General features: G+C 44.2%; 2 protein-coding genes across 2 annotated transcripts in view; one reads left to right on the forward strand and one right to left on the reverse strand.

The window, feature by feature from the left end:
• Nucleotides 1-267: 267 nt before the first annotated feature.
• LOC119660619 lies at nucleotides 268-1,908 on the reverse strand. The gene is made up of 4 exons (XM_038069324.1): nucleotides 1,522-1,908; nucleotides 1,318-1,460; nucleotides 1,000-1,184; nucleotides 268-943 (listed from the first exon to the last, which is right to left on the reverse strand). Exons 1-4 carry the CDS (start codon nucleotides 1,844-1,846, stop codon nucleotides 490-492), a joined length of 1,107 nt encoding a protein of 368 aa, XP_037925252.1. The 5' UTR covers nucleotides 1,847-1,908; the 3' UTR covers nucleotides 268-489.
• An 8,451-nt stretch (nucleotides 1,909-10,359) lies between these two features.
• The window catches only part of LOC119661596, a 241,768-nt gene continuing 232,843 nt past the window's right edge, over nucleotides 10,360-19,284 (forward strand). The window contains exon 1 of the mRNA XM_038070998.1: nucleotides 10,360-12,086. The gene's annotated coding sequence lies outside the window, so the exon portion shown is untranslated. The remainder of the gene's footprint in view (nucleotides 12,087-19,284) is intronic.

Genomic DNA, 19,284 nt, shown 5'->3' on the forward strand with positions numbered 1-19,284 from the left:
CCCAACCCGAAGGACCAGTTTGCCCAATTTGACTCGTTTTAGGCGTGGCACACTCGCATTCGCCCTGCTCAATGTTGTTTTTCATTAAAAAAAAAATCCCCACATGGAGGTGGACATAGGCTTTGGTAGTGGAGCTTTTGGTGTTAGTTTAGCAAGAGTTTCGCTGGTTTTATACCCCATCATGGATATCAATCCATGTTTTCGCTCTAGGACCCATACCACGCTTTGACCGCTGATTACACTAAAAAACTGGGATCCTTAGACACATGAGGCATTAGGCATCTTTCATTCGCTTCATTGAACGTTTCGAAAATTTCCCACCGATATCAGAGAGCAAAAATCTAGTCAAACACACTAGCTAGGCACATGCAAGCATGAAATTTATTTCGAATGTTTCCAATTTCTTCATATAAAATTATTCACAATCAACTTCTTCCATTGAAATTATAGATAGCAGTAAAGTTACACTTTCTTCATCTACTTAGGATCCTAGAAAATTGTCAGTCTCGAGACTTGTAGTTCCTTGAGTACATTTCCAGGCCTATTCAAAGCCGTCTGACAAGATATTGTATTCTTAACCAACCATAATAATTCTTTGTTTATAGTTTTATTATTCCAACTGAGCACCTTGTTTACTAAGCTAGAAAGACTAGGACACAGTTTCTCCACAGCAACAAAGCAGTCGGGACATTTGGCAAACAGGTTTCCTAGGATTCGGATGGAATACAAAACTTTCAAAATGTTATCTTGAGAGTTCAGATGTTCCGCGGCGTTTAAAGTGTTAATGGCAATTTCTACTAGTTCAGATGTCCTTTCAAAGTTTTCCGTCTCGAGAGAGACTGAATTAGCACGGAAAAGTATCATAAACAAAACGTTCAAATGCAAGCCTTTGTGAGGTTGTTTTGTTCGTAAGGAGTCGTACAGTTTTGATTGATCATTCGCGCTGAAATAATATATTTTCTATTAGTAAAGAAAGGGGACTGAATAGCAAAGGCTTACTCGATCACATTTGCATCTTTTTCGAGAAGAATATCAATTGCCAGAAGTATATCGTCTTCGAGTTCTGGATATTTGCATTCAAGATACAAATGAACTAGTTTTGAAGCAATTTCCTGGGATAAAAGCGTGCTGATCCCCTTTCCATCCGTGGCCAGGATATTCGTTAGCACCCAAAGGCTGGTTCTCTAGAATTACATAGAATGAGCGAATACAATTTTATCTAAAACAGAGGGAGAGGTGGAGAAAGAGGGAATCCCCAGGTCGTACGAGTCCGCCTATCCCGGGGTTTTCCCCTACGAACCTGAGAACGAAACATACCTTCAATCTCAGCTCGCTACTATCCAAGTGAGTTATGAGATAGCTCCCAGCCGCAGTAGCGATTTTCTCGCAAGGCACAGAATCCCCAAGTGATAAATTGCAAAGTGTTTCACAGGCTATGACTTGGGACTTCGCGTCAGAACCTTTTAACAAAACCACAATTCCTTTTATAAAGTCAAACTTCGAAAATTCCACACCACATACCGGTCAACTCCTTCACAATTACATTCAATGCTCCTGGAATTTTCACAAAGGTCGCTATGTTCTCCACACTCTGTAGGAAAGCGTGGCTAAGTCGGAACATGTCATCGTAACTGGCATGCTTTTTGCGCTTAATCCTGGAAGCTAAGCCCGTTACGTCTTTTTCTGTTAAATTCTCGAGTTCTTCAATCAGTTGGGATATTTCACCAAGCCCCAAACGCATAGAGTCCGTGTCATCTTCTCGTCTCGAGTTACGTTCAGCCGCTTGAAATACACGAATTTTTTCGCGTAAACGCTGCGTTGATTCGGAAATGTCGTTTGAAGTCATTTGGGTATGAAATCTCGGCCAGTTAATAAGCAATTTGTTTATATTACTTTGACAGTCATGTATCTGCCACTAACATTAGAATCGTCCGAATCTAGAACGTAGCGCCGCCATCGGTGGATACTTAAACTTACATGACAACGGAAATAGAGAAATTTGCCGGTTCAACGCGACCGTTTTAATTTTTCAAAATCAGTCGTGGAACGCTACTTCATCCAGGTTACGTTAATGCGTGAAGCAATTTCATAACACAGTTCTCCATTAGCTGATAGCGTTGACCCGAGGTATTTAAATTGCTCAGTTCTGGGGAGATCACTACCGCAACAGTGATTGTGCCTGTTTCATGGGGCTCGGTCGTCAAAAATTCAGTTTTGTTGGATGTCCCATGTGATGGTGTCCATAACAAGAACAAAGAGGAGTGGTCAGAGGGCGCTTGCTTGATGAACACCAATAGAGACACGAAGCGGTTTTGATACACTCGCCATACTTCGAACTTTACTTTTCGGATCGTGGTAGAGCAGTTGAACCCAGCGCACGAGTTCTTCTGGCACTAAGTTTTGACGTAGAGCATACCAGATGAGTTCGTATGGCACACGGTGAAACGCTTTCTCTAGATCCAGAAATGCAATGTAAAGAAGGCGATGCTTCTCACGGTGTTTCTCCATGAGTAACCGCGCAGCGTGTATTGGGCCAGCAGTTCCACAGTTTTCGACAAATCCGGCTTGATTCGCGGTTATTCCAATGATTTCGCGAATACGGTTGTCAAGAATGCATTTAAAAATCTTCATGGTATGGGAAAGTAACCGGATCGGACGGTAATTTGAACATTTTGCTGGACTACCTTTATTTTTCCATTTTGGAATAGTGGTAGTTTCTTGCCAGTCAGATGGTGTTCTACCTTCCTAAATAACCCGATTAAAGAATTCACTGAGCCACAGTGTTGCTCCCAGCTCTTCGCTTTCCAGAGCTGAGATGCGATGTCGTCAGGTCTTGTGGCTTTCCCCGATTTCATTCATTTTATTGCCTCCTCAACTTCAGTTGCGCTGACATGAAAGTCCTAGGGTTTAACGTGAGTACCTGCCGGGTACATATAATCCCACGGTTCCCTTCGGATACGGATTGTTTTGGAGACCACAATCAGAGCCCCGCCATGACTGCCAGTCAGTGGTACTGGTTTATGCTGAGTGCAGGCTCAGCATTCATACCAGTGGATACAAGGCCCATCTAACACCTCTGCCGTAACTAAGAGGTACAGCACCCGAGTTGTATAGCGCAACTCCACGCTTGAGCTCCGAGAAGCTTTGCCCACGATGTAGGCATAACCACAACTGCCATGAAACTCCCACAAGGGGGCCAACCGCAAATAACCGGGCCGAGAACACATCCTTCAGGAATTCTCCTGGAGCATATGCATCCCGGTTCCCATAGTACCAGATAACCTCCGATGAGGCTTCGTGGCAGGAGTCACTTCAGATGAGTCCCTTGCAGACTGGGTCTGATCGCCCTCCTCGAGTATATGGGGACGGCACTCCCCACAGTTGCGCTGACAGTTAAGTCCTTGAGTATTTTACGTAGGTACCTGTCGGGGAGACTTAATCCTACGGTCTTCCTAAGACATGGATTGACTTTTTGACCACAATCAGAGCTCCGCTGAGACAAGTAACAACGGTACCAATCTATACCAAGTGCATGGCTTAACATTCATACTGGTGGATGCAAGACATACCTAAATCTCTACTGAACTAAGGAGTACGGCACCCGTGTTGAAACGCAACACCACGCCGAGGCCCGAAGCTCTCTTCTCGCTTGAGCATAACCACAGTCACCATCAAACTCCCACTAGGGGGCCTACCGCAAATAACCGAGCTGCACCCACATACAACGGGAGTTCACCCGAAGTATGAGAGTGCAGGAGCTATCTCGGTTCCCATGGTACAAGATATCCCTGGTAAGGTTTCGTGACCAATTTGACACTTCAGATAAGTCCCCGTGCAGACTCAGATCTGATCGCCCTGATTAGGCCTTTGGAGCATTCGCCTATTGCATCACGGCCGGCAAGCCAAAGTGAATACAGCGTCTCCCGGTATCACCGCTATGGAGGCTCTCCTCGGCCACTTGGTTTTGGTTTGGCCGACAGGGTTGCCGCCCCGTCTTCCTCACCGGCACCTCTGAACACCAGTTGCACTGACAGGTGGAACTGCTCTAAATGTCGGCAATGATTATGGAAGTGGAAGATGAGCAAATTCTTCAGTTGAAATCTGCTCGAAGTATTCTCGCCATCTATCCGTCGCGGCTCGACGGTTGCTAAGCAAAGTACCGTTCTTGCTATTAACGTTACATAAGTGTTCGATATCCTGTGTGCGTTCGTTACAGCTTTTGGCAAGTCGATACAGATCTTTCTCGCCATTCCGAGTGTCCAATTTATCGTAAAGATTTTTGTAATGGTCCGCTCGGGTGACAGCGACCGTTTTCTTTTCTTCCCGGTTGGCATTCTTATAAATTTGCCAATTGGTCGGTGTTTCATCGTTGAGAAATTTGTGGTAGAGGCGTTTCTTTTCACGGACCTTCATTTCAACATTGTCACTCCAAAGTCAAGTATCTCGGTTCATGTACCACTTACCTGGCTTGGTGACCTCGATGGTTGCAGAGACCGCTTTGTGGATCGTATCTTTCATTTGGTTCCACGATTCTTCCACATACATGAAAGGCACGAAATCGCCGCGTCTTATGGGAATATAGTCGATTTGCGTTTTACTGTTCCCACTATGAAATGTAAGAAGATGAGACAATCATTTGATGAACCATGTATACATAAGTGTCCGCAAAATCGATTATACGCTCGCCACCCTCATTGCACTTTCCCCCATGGCACCAATTACCGTCTGCCTTTTCACCCACATGATCATTAAGGTTACCGGCAATGGTGATATAATCGTCAGCAGGTACATGACAAGTCCTTTCATCGAGGAGTTGCCAGAAGGCATCTTCTCGGCATCAGGTCGACCTGTCTGTGGTGCGTACGCGGTGAAGAAGTGAATAGTGCGACCAGCTGATATAATGTTGAGATTCATCAGCCGATCATCAAATCGAACGATTTAATGACAGGTTGCTGAAGCTCACTATTATATCAGTTGACCACCCAATGCACTTCTTCACCACAAACGGACCACACCACAGTCAGGTCGACCTGATGTTGAGAAAGATGTTTTTAGGCAACTTCTCGATGCTCTATAACGTGCCAGTTGAACCTTAATGGTCATGTCGGTGAAAAGGCAGACGGCGATAAGTGCGACGCGAAGTGGTCGATCTGATTGATCGCACGGCGACTGGGCTCGAACAATGTACCACCAATGATGGAGCGGTGGAAGTGGCAGATATCCACGAATCTCCCAGCATTACCGTTATGGTCGCCAAGCCAGATTGTCAGATCCACCTTGGCATTAAGATCAGCCATCACGATTACAATGTCACCTTTAGGAAGCTTCCCCTGACCTGCGTGTAATTGCATAGAAAGCATTCTTCTCCATTATATCGGAAGTCTTCCTTGCTGTATAGCATTGCGTAACTTTGATGCCCCTTAACCTGAACCGGGGGGTCAAGCAATGTTCTGCAGGATAGACTGACGCGGAATATAGCTCCTTGAGGCTAACCTATCCCTCCCTAAGAGTGAGCTACCTCTCTTCTAAGGCGATGTGTGGCTTTTCAGGGGCCAAGCTTCTCGTACGAAGTGAACCTACTATTAACAAAAGGATCTAGACTGGGGAGTCCAAAAACACCTCTCCCAATCCAGGGTTTCAAGTGAACCGTGCCCATTGGATAGTTTGCGGTCCGTGATGGGACTGTATTCGAACGCAGCCTCACTGATACCTGGCCACCTCAGTGAGTAAGTTAGACCTTACCATGTTACGGGAGGCTATGGCACAGCGGCCCTTCTAACCCCCATACTCGTGGGAATCAAATGAGTTCCAGCAATAAAAATAAAAAAATTACAACAAATAAAGCGGGATCCCGTACCGTACACAAACTGGTTAATCAGGCTGTGCTCGTCTTCTCGCGTCTTGTAATGTCTATCACCACGTCCGATCAAATGCACTTCTCTGCTCCCTGGACCTACTTCGACGATGCCAGCTGAAGTCTATTTTATTTGGTGTATTCCGTGTTTATGATTCTATCGTGTTAGTGGTGGACTAATGTATTCTTGCACGAAAGCAGTATGTTGTAGCATTTAGAGTTTAGTTCACCATGTAAAATATAGGATAGGAAATAGCTCCCCTTTGTTCGAGTTCCCGTTGCTCAGCGCCTGATGGTCATAAAATTACTATCCAAACTATCGTCTATATGTCGGCCAAATGTGGAGATTGATCTTCGACTGACAATCTCATTCGTACACTCCACGGCACCCACACTCAGCACTACATGCTTTTAATTGCAAGCTGACGACGTTACGAATTAAAACTTTTATGAAAATATTCGGAAATAATTCAGGAAAAGAAAGAATAACGGAAACGCTTTCAGAAAGAAGCAAGCGATCTGTCTTCGATCAAGGCTGGAGGCAGAAGAGACCCGTTATTCCCCATGTGGTCCCTCCCTCGAATGCTGCCAATCCTGTTGCGCCACAAGGCGGAGGCACATCTCCGAAATTCTGAGAGCCAGGTGATTACACCCAAGAAGGGAGAAATTGGGACGTCAAGCAGAAGATCCAAGTTCAACATTAGTGTACTGTGTGGACAAGAACCAACAAACGCCACTGCTCAAAAAGCAGGGACCAGCAAAAACACTTCTGACGTCAGTAAGGAGACAGGTCTCAGTGGAGCAGGTATTAAATGGTACCTGCGCTACCTGAAGAGGCCCTTAAGAAGGCTCAGGATATATCTAAGGCATTTTTACCGGAACCGAGAAAGCAGGAAGCAGTAGAGATTAGCCCGCATGAAGGGAATGCTCCCAAAAAATCCAATCCAGGACTCAGGAAGCCCGCCATTAGCTATGTTAGTGCGGTCGAGGGCATTCGACTGGCCATACTGCCAAAAATGTTTCCTGAGCAAATACTCACTCGTGAGGAGCAGGAAACCATTGAAGACCTTGTCGTCAGGCAGATGTGCAAAGGATGGACTGAGAAACTTGTGGTTACCGGGATACGCTTTCGACCAGGTCATATACAGGAGGACTGCGCGACGGAAGACATTGTAGAGTGGACCATCGTTCTTAAATTGCCACGCTGGGAAGGAGCAGAACTCTAAACATGTGCTGGGGATGATATATCTGGAGCTCACATGGTGATAGTTGTTCTCCCGAAAGCCGCGACAATAGAGATGGAAGATCTCATGGGTTTCCTAATAGCTCAGAATGAGGATCTCCATACGCGATTATGGAGAGCCTTCAGAAGCAAGGTGGAGGGAAAGGGTAAACTCCTCACGATGGGGGCAGATGACTCATCCCTGGAGGCAATCAAACGTCGGAGTTGCCATATCAACAACCGATTTGGCAACATACCCGTGTATGTGCGCAGGGAAAAGCCGAGGAAAGACACCTCCGAGGAGGCACCGGGTGAAAAGCATACCGAGTTCCCCGAAGAAGTCTCGAAGGCCATAGACACGGAAAGGACTGGATCAACCAGGGAAGTAGGCCTGTTGCCCAGTGAAGAGCAGAAGCTAGACGACCTAGACCAAGGACTTCTAGGGCTCAAAGTGGACAGCGACGTGCATGAAAGCGCCAAGTCGGAGGAGGAGGGCGATACTTCGACAGATGCTCCAAACAATAACGGAGCCAATAGCCAGCATTAAGTTAGTCCAGATAAACCTCCACCATGCGACAGCCTCATTTGCGGTAATTGCAAGGGCAAGTTCCGAGGAGAACATTGGAATAGTACTGGCTCAGAAACCCTGGGTGTACCGGGGGCAGATTCGCGGTCTGTAAGGAGAAAGCATGCAGGTAATTTGGGACTCCTCTTGTGAAAAACCAAGAGCTTGCATAATTCTTAAACGTAATTTTAAATATATATGTCTTTCAGGGTTCCTGACCGGGGCCTTGTGACTATCCAAGTGTCATTGGAAGCCGGAAGGAACACTCGAGAGGCAGTCGTGGCATCGGGATACTTCCTAGAAGACTCCGGGCTCCGGGCTCCACTGGAACAAGTCGCTAAACTGATGAAGTACTGTGAGAAGAGGGTGCTACCACTTCTCCTCGGCTGCAATTCCAAAGCCCATCACGTAGTCTGGAGAAGCAGCGAAACCAATCGAAGCGGTGAGTACCTTCTTGAATTTATTCTTAGCAATAAGTTAGAAATATATAACTTAGGGAACATTCCAACATTTGTGACCAGCTCTAGACAGGAGGTACTAGACATAACTCTAGGAAAGACTCTAATGAACGGGATGGTCAGGAAATGGAGGTTGTCGGATGAGCCTTCTTTGTCTGGTCACAGAATAATCAGATTCGACATTGAGGGTAACTGCGAAATGAAAAGAATAATAAAGAATCCCAGGGGAATGAAGCGTCCTACAATGTACTGTAGTGTACCGTTACGGTCTTAAATGAAGTGCTCTAACACACTTCAAGGGCCTGATCCAATATGGATTGTTGCGCCAACGATTATTATATTATTCTGGATAGTCAAACTGCTAGAAAGCTAACAAATAGAAGAACCCACAGGTACAAATTCTATTGTCATGAACACTACTCAAGGTTGTCCACAGGGCGGGGTACTATCGCCGCGTATGTGGTGTATGGTAGTTGACGAACTCCTAGACGTGCTAACAAATACTGGAATACAAGTCCAGAGTTATGCGGACGACATTGTTTTACTATGTATGGGCAAATATAAAGATACCCTATTTTATGGAATCCAAACTGGACTAAGGGTTACTAGTGCCAGGTGCAGGAAGGTGGGACTGCTGATCAATCTAGCCAAAACCACCATAGTACCATTCACTAGGAGACGTAAACTTGATCACCTGAGAGCCATAAGGTTACATGACATGAAGGTGAAACGAGAAAGAGAGGTTAAATATTTGGGAATTACGCTAGACCAAAAATTACTCTGGAAGACACATGTCGGGAACACTTGTCGAAAAGCTACGAGGGCTCTGATGGCCCATAGCAGGAAAAAAATGGGGTTGCAGCCCGAAGATACTACTTTGGATATATGGTATACCGCGATAGTAAGGAACTTAGCACACAAGCCAGGAAATTACACAAGTTCCATAGACTGGTTTGCGTGTGTATCAGTGGAGCAATGAGAATATGCCCAACGGAATCCCTGCAGCTCCTTTTGGCATTAACCCCTCTCCATCTGCACATACAGGTGTAGGCGAGGAGGGCAATATTCAGGATGGCCGGGAGTATCAGTGAGGCGGGGAGCTGCTGGTACTTGGTACACTGGTGGATCCCTCACAGCAGAGGGAGTGGGTCCCGGTGTCATTGGCCCAAGGAAAATGTACTTGGAGCCAATGGGTACATACACTAGCATATTCCAAGCGGAAATATACGCCATAGACAGATGTGCCTCCTTTAATCCCCAAAGGAACTACAGGGGGCAGAACATTGCTATTCTCACCGATACCCAAGAAGCGATCGAGGCACTTAGGTCTAACCAGGTGAATTCTAAATCGGTATGGGAATGCCTTGAGAGACTGAATACACTCGGCTGGTCCAACAAGGTCCGGACACTCTGGGTTCCAGGCCATGCTGGGTTGGAAGGCAATGAGGCAGCCGACGAACTTGCCAAGAAGGGAGCAGGGACGCTTTTACACGGGCCAGAACCCTTCTGTGGAATCGAAAACGGTTTCATGGCTATGACACTAAGAAATGAAGAGGAACGATTGAGGGAACTATACTGGGCGGGCCTACCAGGGATGACGCAGTCCAGGGTGTTTGTTGTTCTTTAAGGATGTGGTGCGACTTTCCCTCAACAGAATAGTAATAATAACCTGAATCGGAACCTTACAGTTAGAAGTCTGTCAGAAACCGGCTCCCAGCTCAAGAGAGCGCGCCTTCCGGTAGCAGTAAGAAGCAACTCGATGCCGGATTTGCATCTACTACCACTTGGTTGTCCAGACTACAAAAGCACTTTGCTGCAAGAGGAATAGGAGTACTCTCCAGAGTCCCACCACCTGGGGAAAAGGAATATACTTTTCTGGTCAATAAATTTCCACATTTTATTTTAAAATTTGTTCATTTTCCAGCCCCTAATTTAGTGGTATCTTTTTTAGGATATGTGAGAAACTTCGCGCTTCTTTATAAAATTTTTACTGAATTTATTTTCAAAAAAGCCCCTGGACACAACCAAAAAATAATCTCCGTCCCTGCTTTTCCAGCTGTAAGCTTTCCTGGAGTCATGCGCAACTGAGGGCAGCAGGTTCATGGAACCCAATTAATGCGAATAAAGTCCGTATTAACTAAATATTTAAACACTTTGCACAGCATGCTTTTCCACGGTAACTTTTGACCGATAGCCCTTCGGTTGCTTGAACACTTCAGTTAGCATTTCTCCTGCATTTCCATTCTTCCCACGAATTCATCTTCCAGTCATAATTTTCCGAATCACCTGTCCTACAGGTATCCTCGCTTCCTACCCATGAGGAACGTGCTGTTCGGCGCGGGAATGGCATTCAAGGAGGCTTTTCCAAAACCGAATTTTCCATTCGACAATTTCATGGTTGTTGTTGTTGTTGGCATTCTCGGCCGGGAAAATTCATCATTTCGTTAATGTTCGGTGAAATTCAACACAACATTTTCATCTCTTTCGCAAACGAACGGAAAACACGGGAAATAGGAGCAAAAAGCATGACCAGAGACGACGATTTTCCGTTTTGGTGGTGAGATTCGAGGGAAACTTGGAAAATACACTGGTGCCTGTGACGACGGTGGCCGGAGTAGTCTGTTCAGAATTTTCATGCCGAGCACAGTAGTTGTATATTCAATGGTCGAAGAAAAGTGAAAATTGTGTGTATTTTTATTTTCTCTTTTTGTTTTTTTTTGAAATGCTCGATTTTTCCCAATTTTTTTCACTTCACTGTACAATGCATCTGTGAAGTGTAGTGTTTCGTGTGCTGCTCCGGGAAATGCTATCTATTTTGTGCTGTGCTGCTACATACTTTGTGCGAATGTACCCTTAGCTATGTATGATATGTAGCTGTGTCTGACGGCATAGCAGGCTGTTGCATACGCAAGATACTTTCCTTCTTGCGTTCGGTTTGATCTCTGGAAAATCGGGAAAAACAGCGAAATTGGAGCGAAACGTAAAAACCAAACCTGGGCACTGAGTTCCCGAAAGGTTTTTCCTCGTATGATTCTTTCTCTTTTTGTATGTAAAGTTTAGTGCGGAAAACTGAAAGTTGATTGATGAAGGAATACGGTTTGTAGGGAAATCACTGTGTGAGCTGGTTCGCCTTGGAAGCAACTTAGATCTGCATAGATCCAGCGCTCCTTTATTTATTTTACCGAATTGCGTGTACGAATCACGGAATGTGCTACTGTTTTCTCAATTGTACATTGGCGGAAAATAGTTTTCCGTGTGATTTTTCCAGTGTCTGATGTGGAATTTGTGTTAAGTGATCGCTTTCGGGTTCTCCATTCGGAAAACGAATTATGCTCGGTGGTAGTTTGGGTTATCTTTCGAAGATACCGAACTTAATCCCAATTTTCTGGAGTTATTCGGAAAAAGCGGTTGTTGGAAATTAGCTTAATTTAGTACATTTTCTTTTAAGATTTTCTTTTATCCTCGTGGTTCGTTTTTACCGTAATATCCTTACTCTTTCGTTTACCAAGTGAATATTCGTAAATCTCATTGAGTGTTACCAAAAGGTTGAAGGATATCAGACATTAGATACAACTGGCAACAAAGCTAAGGAATATCCTTACGGATTCAACGCACAGATCTCAAAAGGAATTACTGAGTGGATTATATACACTACATTTCATACATTACGTATATTACTTACACACGCTGACGAAACATAGAGCGTACATACGTCAGTTCTACCGTTCCATATCGTCTCCCTTCATATCGTCTTTTTCTTCGATGTCTTATTACTCTGCTTCGAGCCAGAGATCGGATAAGGAATATTATTCTATGCTGATGGTTTTTTCATTGACCTGAAGGACATTCATCCAATCTCCCCAGAATCCCAACGTACATCAGGAATTACTCAGAGAAGGAGCTCGGGCCAACTATACAATTGTTGTTCGGAGGAGAAATTGACTTTGTGGAATAGTGTCAATAACAAACTCGGCGAAAGACATTAAGGTAGGTTATATGTAGTGTGGGTTGTGGGAGTTTAAATATACATACACATATCCTATATTTAGCTTTTGGTCGTCTGACGATAAGGACAGTAATTGCCTTTGTGATGTTTATTTTAAGGGTTGATTGTTAAGGGTTGATTGCTAAGGGGCCAAATTATCGTTAGAGATGGAGTGGTGGCTCTAATTTAACAGTTTAACGTAGTTAGGATTAGGTAGACCTACTTTGAGCTCAGGATCTCCTTTTTCAGATTTCTTGTTTAATTGCGTCTTTCTAATGCATTCTTCGTTCGTTCTTCTCCCGTGAGATGGGTAGCATCACACTTATGTTCCAGAGGTTACTTCGGTTACATACTGAGTTGCGTAGAGTAGAACATTTTGCTGAGTTTGATTCAACTCTGCTTAGGTATATACAACTATTCTTCATTAACTACCGGATCATTTCCACGTACTTTGAAATGCCAGCCTTGATCCTCTGCTGAAACATATGCTGTACAGGTGCCAATCAAACATACCCATGTTTCTCATTGATCAGATTCGTAGAATGACCAAGTACTTTCTAGTTAGCAACTAATGGTTACTTCCTGCAAGTTGAAATTTTTTATGGATCTGTCATTCGTTTGAAAATTTTCTTCCTGAGTCACCAGCTCTATGAAACATGTGAGTTCCCTGAATACTTTAAAGTAGAATCATTTTCAGAAAGAATACAATGTCCTTCAGCGAGAATACATCTGGAAAAAGTTGACCGAAATTAGATAGAAATTGTGCTGTCTCTGGAGATTCCAAGGAAAGCATTTGCTAGTGTTCAAGACTGCTTAAAATACATATGTACATCAATAATGCTGACACACCAACATTGTTCATCCACCCGTCACAAGGGACGGGGGAAATGAGGGATTCCTGCCGGAATTGGAGGCCAAAAACAGAAAAATTTTACAAAATTAGGTCGATTGTGCAATTTCAAGTGGGTTCATAGGAGTTTCACCCCAGATCCGGTATTTTCTGCCTAGGACTGCTCCGTTATTTACTCTGATTTTCTTCTTCTTTCTTTTCTCCAGCCTTTGTGCCCTTCAGAAGCGGGGTCGACTCATCTTGATCGACTGGGCCATTTCGTTCGGTCATAGGTCTGAACTTTATGGAGTCGAGAAGCCATGATAGGATAACTGAACTGAACTGAACTAACTGATGAATTGAACTCTTTGAAATTCGCGGTAAAAAAGAATAGTTTGGTCACCGGTAAATTTTCAGGACACGAACGCCCTATGATATTAATGACGATGGAGTCATGAAATGACATCGTCGAAATGATTCATCATCAACGGCGCAACAACCGGTATCCGGTCTAGGCCTGCCTTAATAAGGAACTCCAGACACGCCTGCTTTGCGACGAGGTCCACCAATTCGATATCCCTAAAAGCTGTCTGGCGTCCTGACCTACGTCATCGCTCCATCTCAAGCAGGATCTGTCTCTTCTTCTTTTTCTACTATAGATATTGCCCTTATAGACTTGTCGGGCTGGATGATCGACATCCATACAGATTAAGTAACCTACCCACCGCAACCTGTTGAGTCGGATTTTAGCCACAACCTGACTGTTGTGGTATCGTTCTCAGATTTCGTCATTATGTAGGCTACGGAATCGTCCATCCTCATGTAGAGGGCCAAAAATTCTTCGAAGGATTCTTCTCTCGAACGCGACCAAGAGTTCGCAGTTTTTTTTTGCGAAGAACCCAAGTCGAGAAATACGTGAGGACTGGCCATATCATAGTCTTGTATAGTAGGAGCTTTGACCCTATGGTGAGACGTTTCGAACGAAAAAGTTTTCAAAGGAGAATATTATGGTCAGTATAAATAGCCTGTACTGCCTGTCGGGGTTAAGTTGGTAAAGACTAGAGGGTTTGAAGCCGTGGATCTATGTTTTACGAAACGATGCTGCGCTTTGACAATGAGGTGACCAAAGTGTGCGGTCAACCAGTCGTTGACGTATCTTTCTAGGATTTTGGAGCAAGAGGAGGCAAGAGAGATGGGGCGGTAGTTCACAGCAAGAGAAGGGTCTCCGCTCTTGAGGATAGGGATAAGGGCCTCTTTCCAGAGATGGGGAAAGTAACATTCTTCTAGACTTTCGTTGTAGATTATACACAAGGGGAGGGAAATATATTTTTTACAGTTAAGAAGGAAGAGGTTAGGAAGCCGATCGGGGTCAGGTCCGACATTGGGGTCAACATTATCAAAGAGGAACTTAATCAAGGAAGGCGTAAGGACAAGAATGGCCAGAAATTCGGAGCAGTCTGCAGTTAGAAGAGGCATAGAGGATGGAGTGGTCCAGGTAGAAAACACGGAGGAGGAGTAGCTGCAGGGAAAATGGCAGGATTGTTGTGAGGAGTTGGCAGTGGAGTCAGAAAAACTGATAAAAGAAGGGGGAAATTGAGTGCGATTATGAGAATAGCGAGTGTGAGACCCAAGGGTTTCACCGCGGACAAGGGCTGCTTCGACGCTCAATAAGTACCTTTTATGCGCTTTTCTAATCATTGACAGTGGAGCGAATAGCTTGAAATTGAGCAATCTCGGTGTCATTCTCAGAAGTTCGAGAGCAAGTTTTCATAAAGGAAGAAAGTAGAAAGGAAGAATGAGAGAGGTTGTTGGAAGGAATTGGAAGGCCAGGATGATTAGGCCAGTGGAGCATGGGCAGGTTAAAATCTCCGCAAAGGAAGAAAGGGAGGGAAGGGGATCTGACAATGAGGAGTTCAGACAAACTGTCAAACAATTCTTCATACAGGTGAGAAGAGTAAGTATGGGGGACGTATATACAAGATACAATCAACAGGAGGAAGTTGGGCGCGGGAGACACGAAGAGCAACACAGTCAAAAGGAAAGCCAGAGGAGGAAAAGACGAGTTCGGCGGAGAGTGTAGTTCTTATTGCAATTAGGACATCGCCGTCGGTGGATTTATGAGATGCATCCCGGCCCCTGTCACAGTGAAAAGTGGAGTACCTTTCGGGGAGTTAAATATGGCAACGTCCAGTCAGTTCTTGGAGATACAGATGGTATGGTGTTGCTGAGCCAGTCCGGATAAATTTCAGGCCCCTTAGATTCCCAACATTCTGATAAAATAGAAGGACAGTAAATATGGATCTTGTTACATTGCTCGGTGAGACAGGCGGGTTGTCTCGAAATTTACCCGCGAATTGGGGCGCTTATATGGCATGATGAATACACTTTCAGGCCAGAAAGAAAGGTTGCCGAGGAGGTCAAATTAGTGAGGATAAGTGACATTGAAAAACGCAATCACCCGGTCGGTGTTGTTGTCTTTAGTCATTTTGACGCAGGACAGAGGAGAAAGTAAACGAACTTTGGCCTTCATATACTCCAGTACATCATCCATAAAAGTTGCGAACGGTAGCCTGGAGATAAATAGCTGTTTAAGTGGGGACGCCACCTTTAGCCCGGGGCCGGTGGTATGGATGAAGTGTCAGGGTATAGTCTGCGTTTGTCTTATGTTTATCTCGCTGCTATAAGCTTATCACTTGCGTAGCGTTAAGTGTGATGATAGTGAAATTGAAGCACAATCTGACTGTGTGTATGCTTCATACTCCACCGAGAAGTGAACAGGAAACACTAACTAAAATCCGTTTTCACCTCTGTAAATTACGTGGGCCCCGAAGTTGAAATATCAATCTAATTTTAGTAAAGTTTGTTATCCTCGATCACCGAGAAAATTTCATCTTCCTGTCTCGACGAGCCAGCACTTAAAGTATAGTTCATTATTGAGCAGAAGCTTTTGGAATTCAAGGGCGTTTAGCAACAATCCTTCTATCCGTGGCTTAAGGGGAAAGGCGCTAGTGTACTATGAGCAAGAGGGTTCCCGAAAAATCCGACCTGGGACGAAAATTATGGGGGATGTCCTCGACTTAGTTTTATTCAAGTCTTTATTCCGCCCTCCTCATCAAAGAAAATTTCGTGTCCGGGAATTATCCTTCCCTTCGCCTTCTTTACTCTCAATGGGCCTTCAAACAATCTATTTGATTTTTAATTTTTTCTTTTATATGATCTACATTTTCTCCCGGGAAAACTATTTGATGCCAATTTTTATTTTCTAAAGTTAACAAATCTTAAAGTTAGTCTGCATTAGATAACTTTCTTTTTATCACTCCTCACGAAAATAACTCATTTTTTTCTTAAATAAAGGTAATTATAGCCAAAAAATAAGCTCGTTCTTCATTCTTTTCATGTCTTAACTCAATCTACTGTTAAAACTTTTTGATACTCATAAACATCAACAGAGATTGTAACTAGCTGAACCCTCAATCCAATAATTCTTATCAACCGACCAATTGGAAATATAATTTTCAGTTGTTTGTCCTAGGACCATCCATTGCTAACCAATGTCTGAATCATGCATTCAGTTGATCATTATACCGGCAATAGCATAACGAGAGCAAGCAAGAGATATAAAATGTAAACAAATACTTTTTATGGAGCGTTGATGCTGGGAGTTAGTGAACTGGAATAGTTTTTTTGATTTGAATTTGTTGAAAATAGGTAGATTTTGTTAATTGCGAATTCACATAGAAAGCAAAGGAACTGTTGACTTTAGGAAAAAAAGGGGATGAAGATTATTTAATGCAAGCTTTAGGAGAATTCGGAACAGGGTAGACGAAGTACCTGGATCGACTATTGACAGTTCGACCAGCAGACACTACCTTTTGTATCATCCTCGCTTGGTATTATATAGTATAGTTCATTTATGAAGACTTTCTCTTTAAGGCTCCAGCCATCGATAGATTTCCAGTATCGCCAGTACTTCCGCTTGGAATACACTGGCGAAACCTGGGAGGCCATTCGACCAGTGTATCCGGCACTGCACGCTATAATGTATTTAATGTGGAGATCTAGGGGGAGTTGATGTAGGAGGACATTTAGAGTATTTGTCGGGCAGGACTGCAGAGCTCCAGTAGCATCTGCACTCCAATCCTATTAAGCTTGGTTCTATTGTACTTTTTGCTCAAAGTTTGTTACTTTACAAAACAACCATTCGTTCGGATTGGCCGCACCACAGCGGTGAACATCCAGAGAACCATCCTCGGCCGGAGGCCCCATTTCTTTGCAAAGGTTGTTTTGCAGGCATAGAAGGCTACACAGACCTTCTTAACCCTCAGTTCTATGTTCAATCTCTAGTTTAATTTTTGATCCAGAATTCAGGTATCCTTGTCTTGGTGGTGAATAGCATCAGTTTCGTTTTGGTTGGATTTATGCCGAGTCCACATCTCGCGGCCCACAGATAAACTTTTCGTAACGCTTCTTCAATGATGCCACTTATAATGGACGGAAAGATCCGTCACACCAATGTCATCAAATCGTCGGTATACGCCACTACCTTCACCCCGCTGCTGTTCAATATTTGCAAAAATTTCGTTTATCACTATTAACCAGAGCACCAGAGAGATGGTGCCAGCCTGGGGCATGCCTCTGTTCACAGCCCTGGTCAAGTGGTTATTTCCCAGATTCGACTGGATTATCCTGACACTTACCATGCATATAATCCATTGCGTAAGAAACCCCTCCAATTCAACACTGGTCAAGGTTTCATTGATGGCGCTGGTACAAACGCTGCTGAATGCTCCCTCTATATTCATCGCTAAACCGTGCCATTTACCTACTGGCGAGCGGTTTCTGTGGATTTGCCTTTAAGGCATGCTAGGACTTAGAGAAGGCCTTCCCTCCATAATCGCCTGTAAGTGGATGTCCAGGAAACGCTTTAGGGTATTGAGCACGAAAGAGGTGAGACTGATTGGTCGGAAGTTCTTCGCGGACTCATGGCCGCGCCTGCCCGTTTTCGGTATGAAAACCGTGCTCGTCTTGAGGACTCTGGTACGTATCCTAATGAGTACAGCTCCGGTAAATCTCAACAAGTCACGGCATAATTCTCTCCTGCTGCTTCTATAACATGACTGGCATTATGTCATCTGGGATCAGAGATTTCAATGCGGAGAAGCTGTTTATAGCACAGCCGATCTTGTCCTCGGTAATTACCAATTTAATAGTTCCGCACGGCTGGGGCACGCAAGGCTTTGATTCACAGTCCTCCTCGCTGGCGGGAAAGTTTATCTGAACCAGCAGCTCCAAGGTTTCACCAAAAGTCTTCCGATTTTTAAGAAAGGATTGGCTCCTATGCTCCTTGGACAGAATATTGTTGCGCCTCACGGATTTGCTGGTGCTTTTAATGTTCTGACAATTGCCCAACTAAGACTGCCTCTTGATAGCCGACTTATACTTCTTCAGGCAGTCCTTGTAGAGTTGCCTACATTTCCCTGGCCTGCTTCCTGCGGCTGGAGAGATCTTCATTCCACCACTTCATTTAGCAAGGCACGAAAATTTAAAGGCGGTATCGAATGCCTTTTTCAGAGCCCCGACTTTTGACTGCAGTTCATCTGTCGTGCCGATCTTGCCAATTTGTGCACCGGAGAGTTTGTTCTTAATTACTTGACCAAACTTTCTCCAGTCGATCCTTCTCCAATTTGATCGAAGTGTGTCCGTATGGCTTAGTGGTGAGAGCGCTAGGCTGTCGCACGGATTGTCGCTGTTCAAATCTCACTGATAGCTGTGGGATTTATATCGTCGGTTCAGCTGTGAATGAGTACCTAAGTCAAATCCTATAGGGTACGTACCGTTGTTCTCTTAAGCTCTTGAATGAAGTGATCTAACATACTTGAAGACCTAGGTCCAATTTTATTGTCGTGCTAACGATTATTATTATCCTGTACCTAGATTAGATATTAACTGAAGGACTCTTCAGAATCCACTCAAGGAAACTGATTTTCATCAATGTACTAAAGATAAGAAATCTAACAAGTCCGTTGAAATTGTTGGCTGTTCTCATCAAAAAAGTAAAGGCAACGATTTTTCTGAAAAGGAACTTTCGTTTAAAGGATATATTAGTTGGGTTGATCTTGACTTCAGAATGAGTTCATTTCTTTATTTAAATTTGTCGCAGGATTATTTCGGAAGGCTATATGTAGTCGAGGCCGTAAGGAGATGGCTCGGGTTGTAAGTCAAAGTCATGCCTGAAATTAATCTGATTTTGTTAAAGTCGGTGTATTTCAGGTTCAAGAGAAAAGTTGTACCTGGGGGAGCCACTCCTTTTTTCCCATCGTCTCGACAGGTTTGTAAGTAGTGTAAAACCATTTTCTGTAAACCTTCGAATG

This window comes from Hermetia illucens, chromosome 1 (assembly GCF_905115235.1).
Source record: "Hermetia illucens chromosome 1, iHerIll2.2.curated.20191125, whole genome shotgun sequence".
Taxonomy (NCBI): Eukaryota; Metazoa; Arthropoda; class Insecta; order Diptera; family Stratiomyidae; genus Hermetia; species Hermetia illucens.

What these genes read in the sequence shown, in the direction of transcription:
- LOC119660619 (XM_038069324.1), bottom strand. Translation starts at nt 1,846, where the DNA reads ATGACTTCAAACGACATTTCCGAATCAACGCAGCGTTTACGCGAAAAA. An exon ending in AATTGTGAAGGAGTTGACCG is followed by an intron (nt 1,461 to 1,521) that starts GTATGTGGTGTG and finishes TTTTGTTAAAAG; the next exon opens with GTTCTGACGCGAAGTCCCAA. An exon ending in AAAGATGCAAATGTGATCGA is followed by an intron (nt 944 to 999) that starts GTAAGCCTTTGC and finishes ATATTATTTCAG; the next exon opens with CGCGAATGATCAATCAAAAC.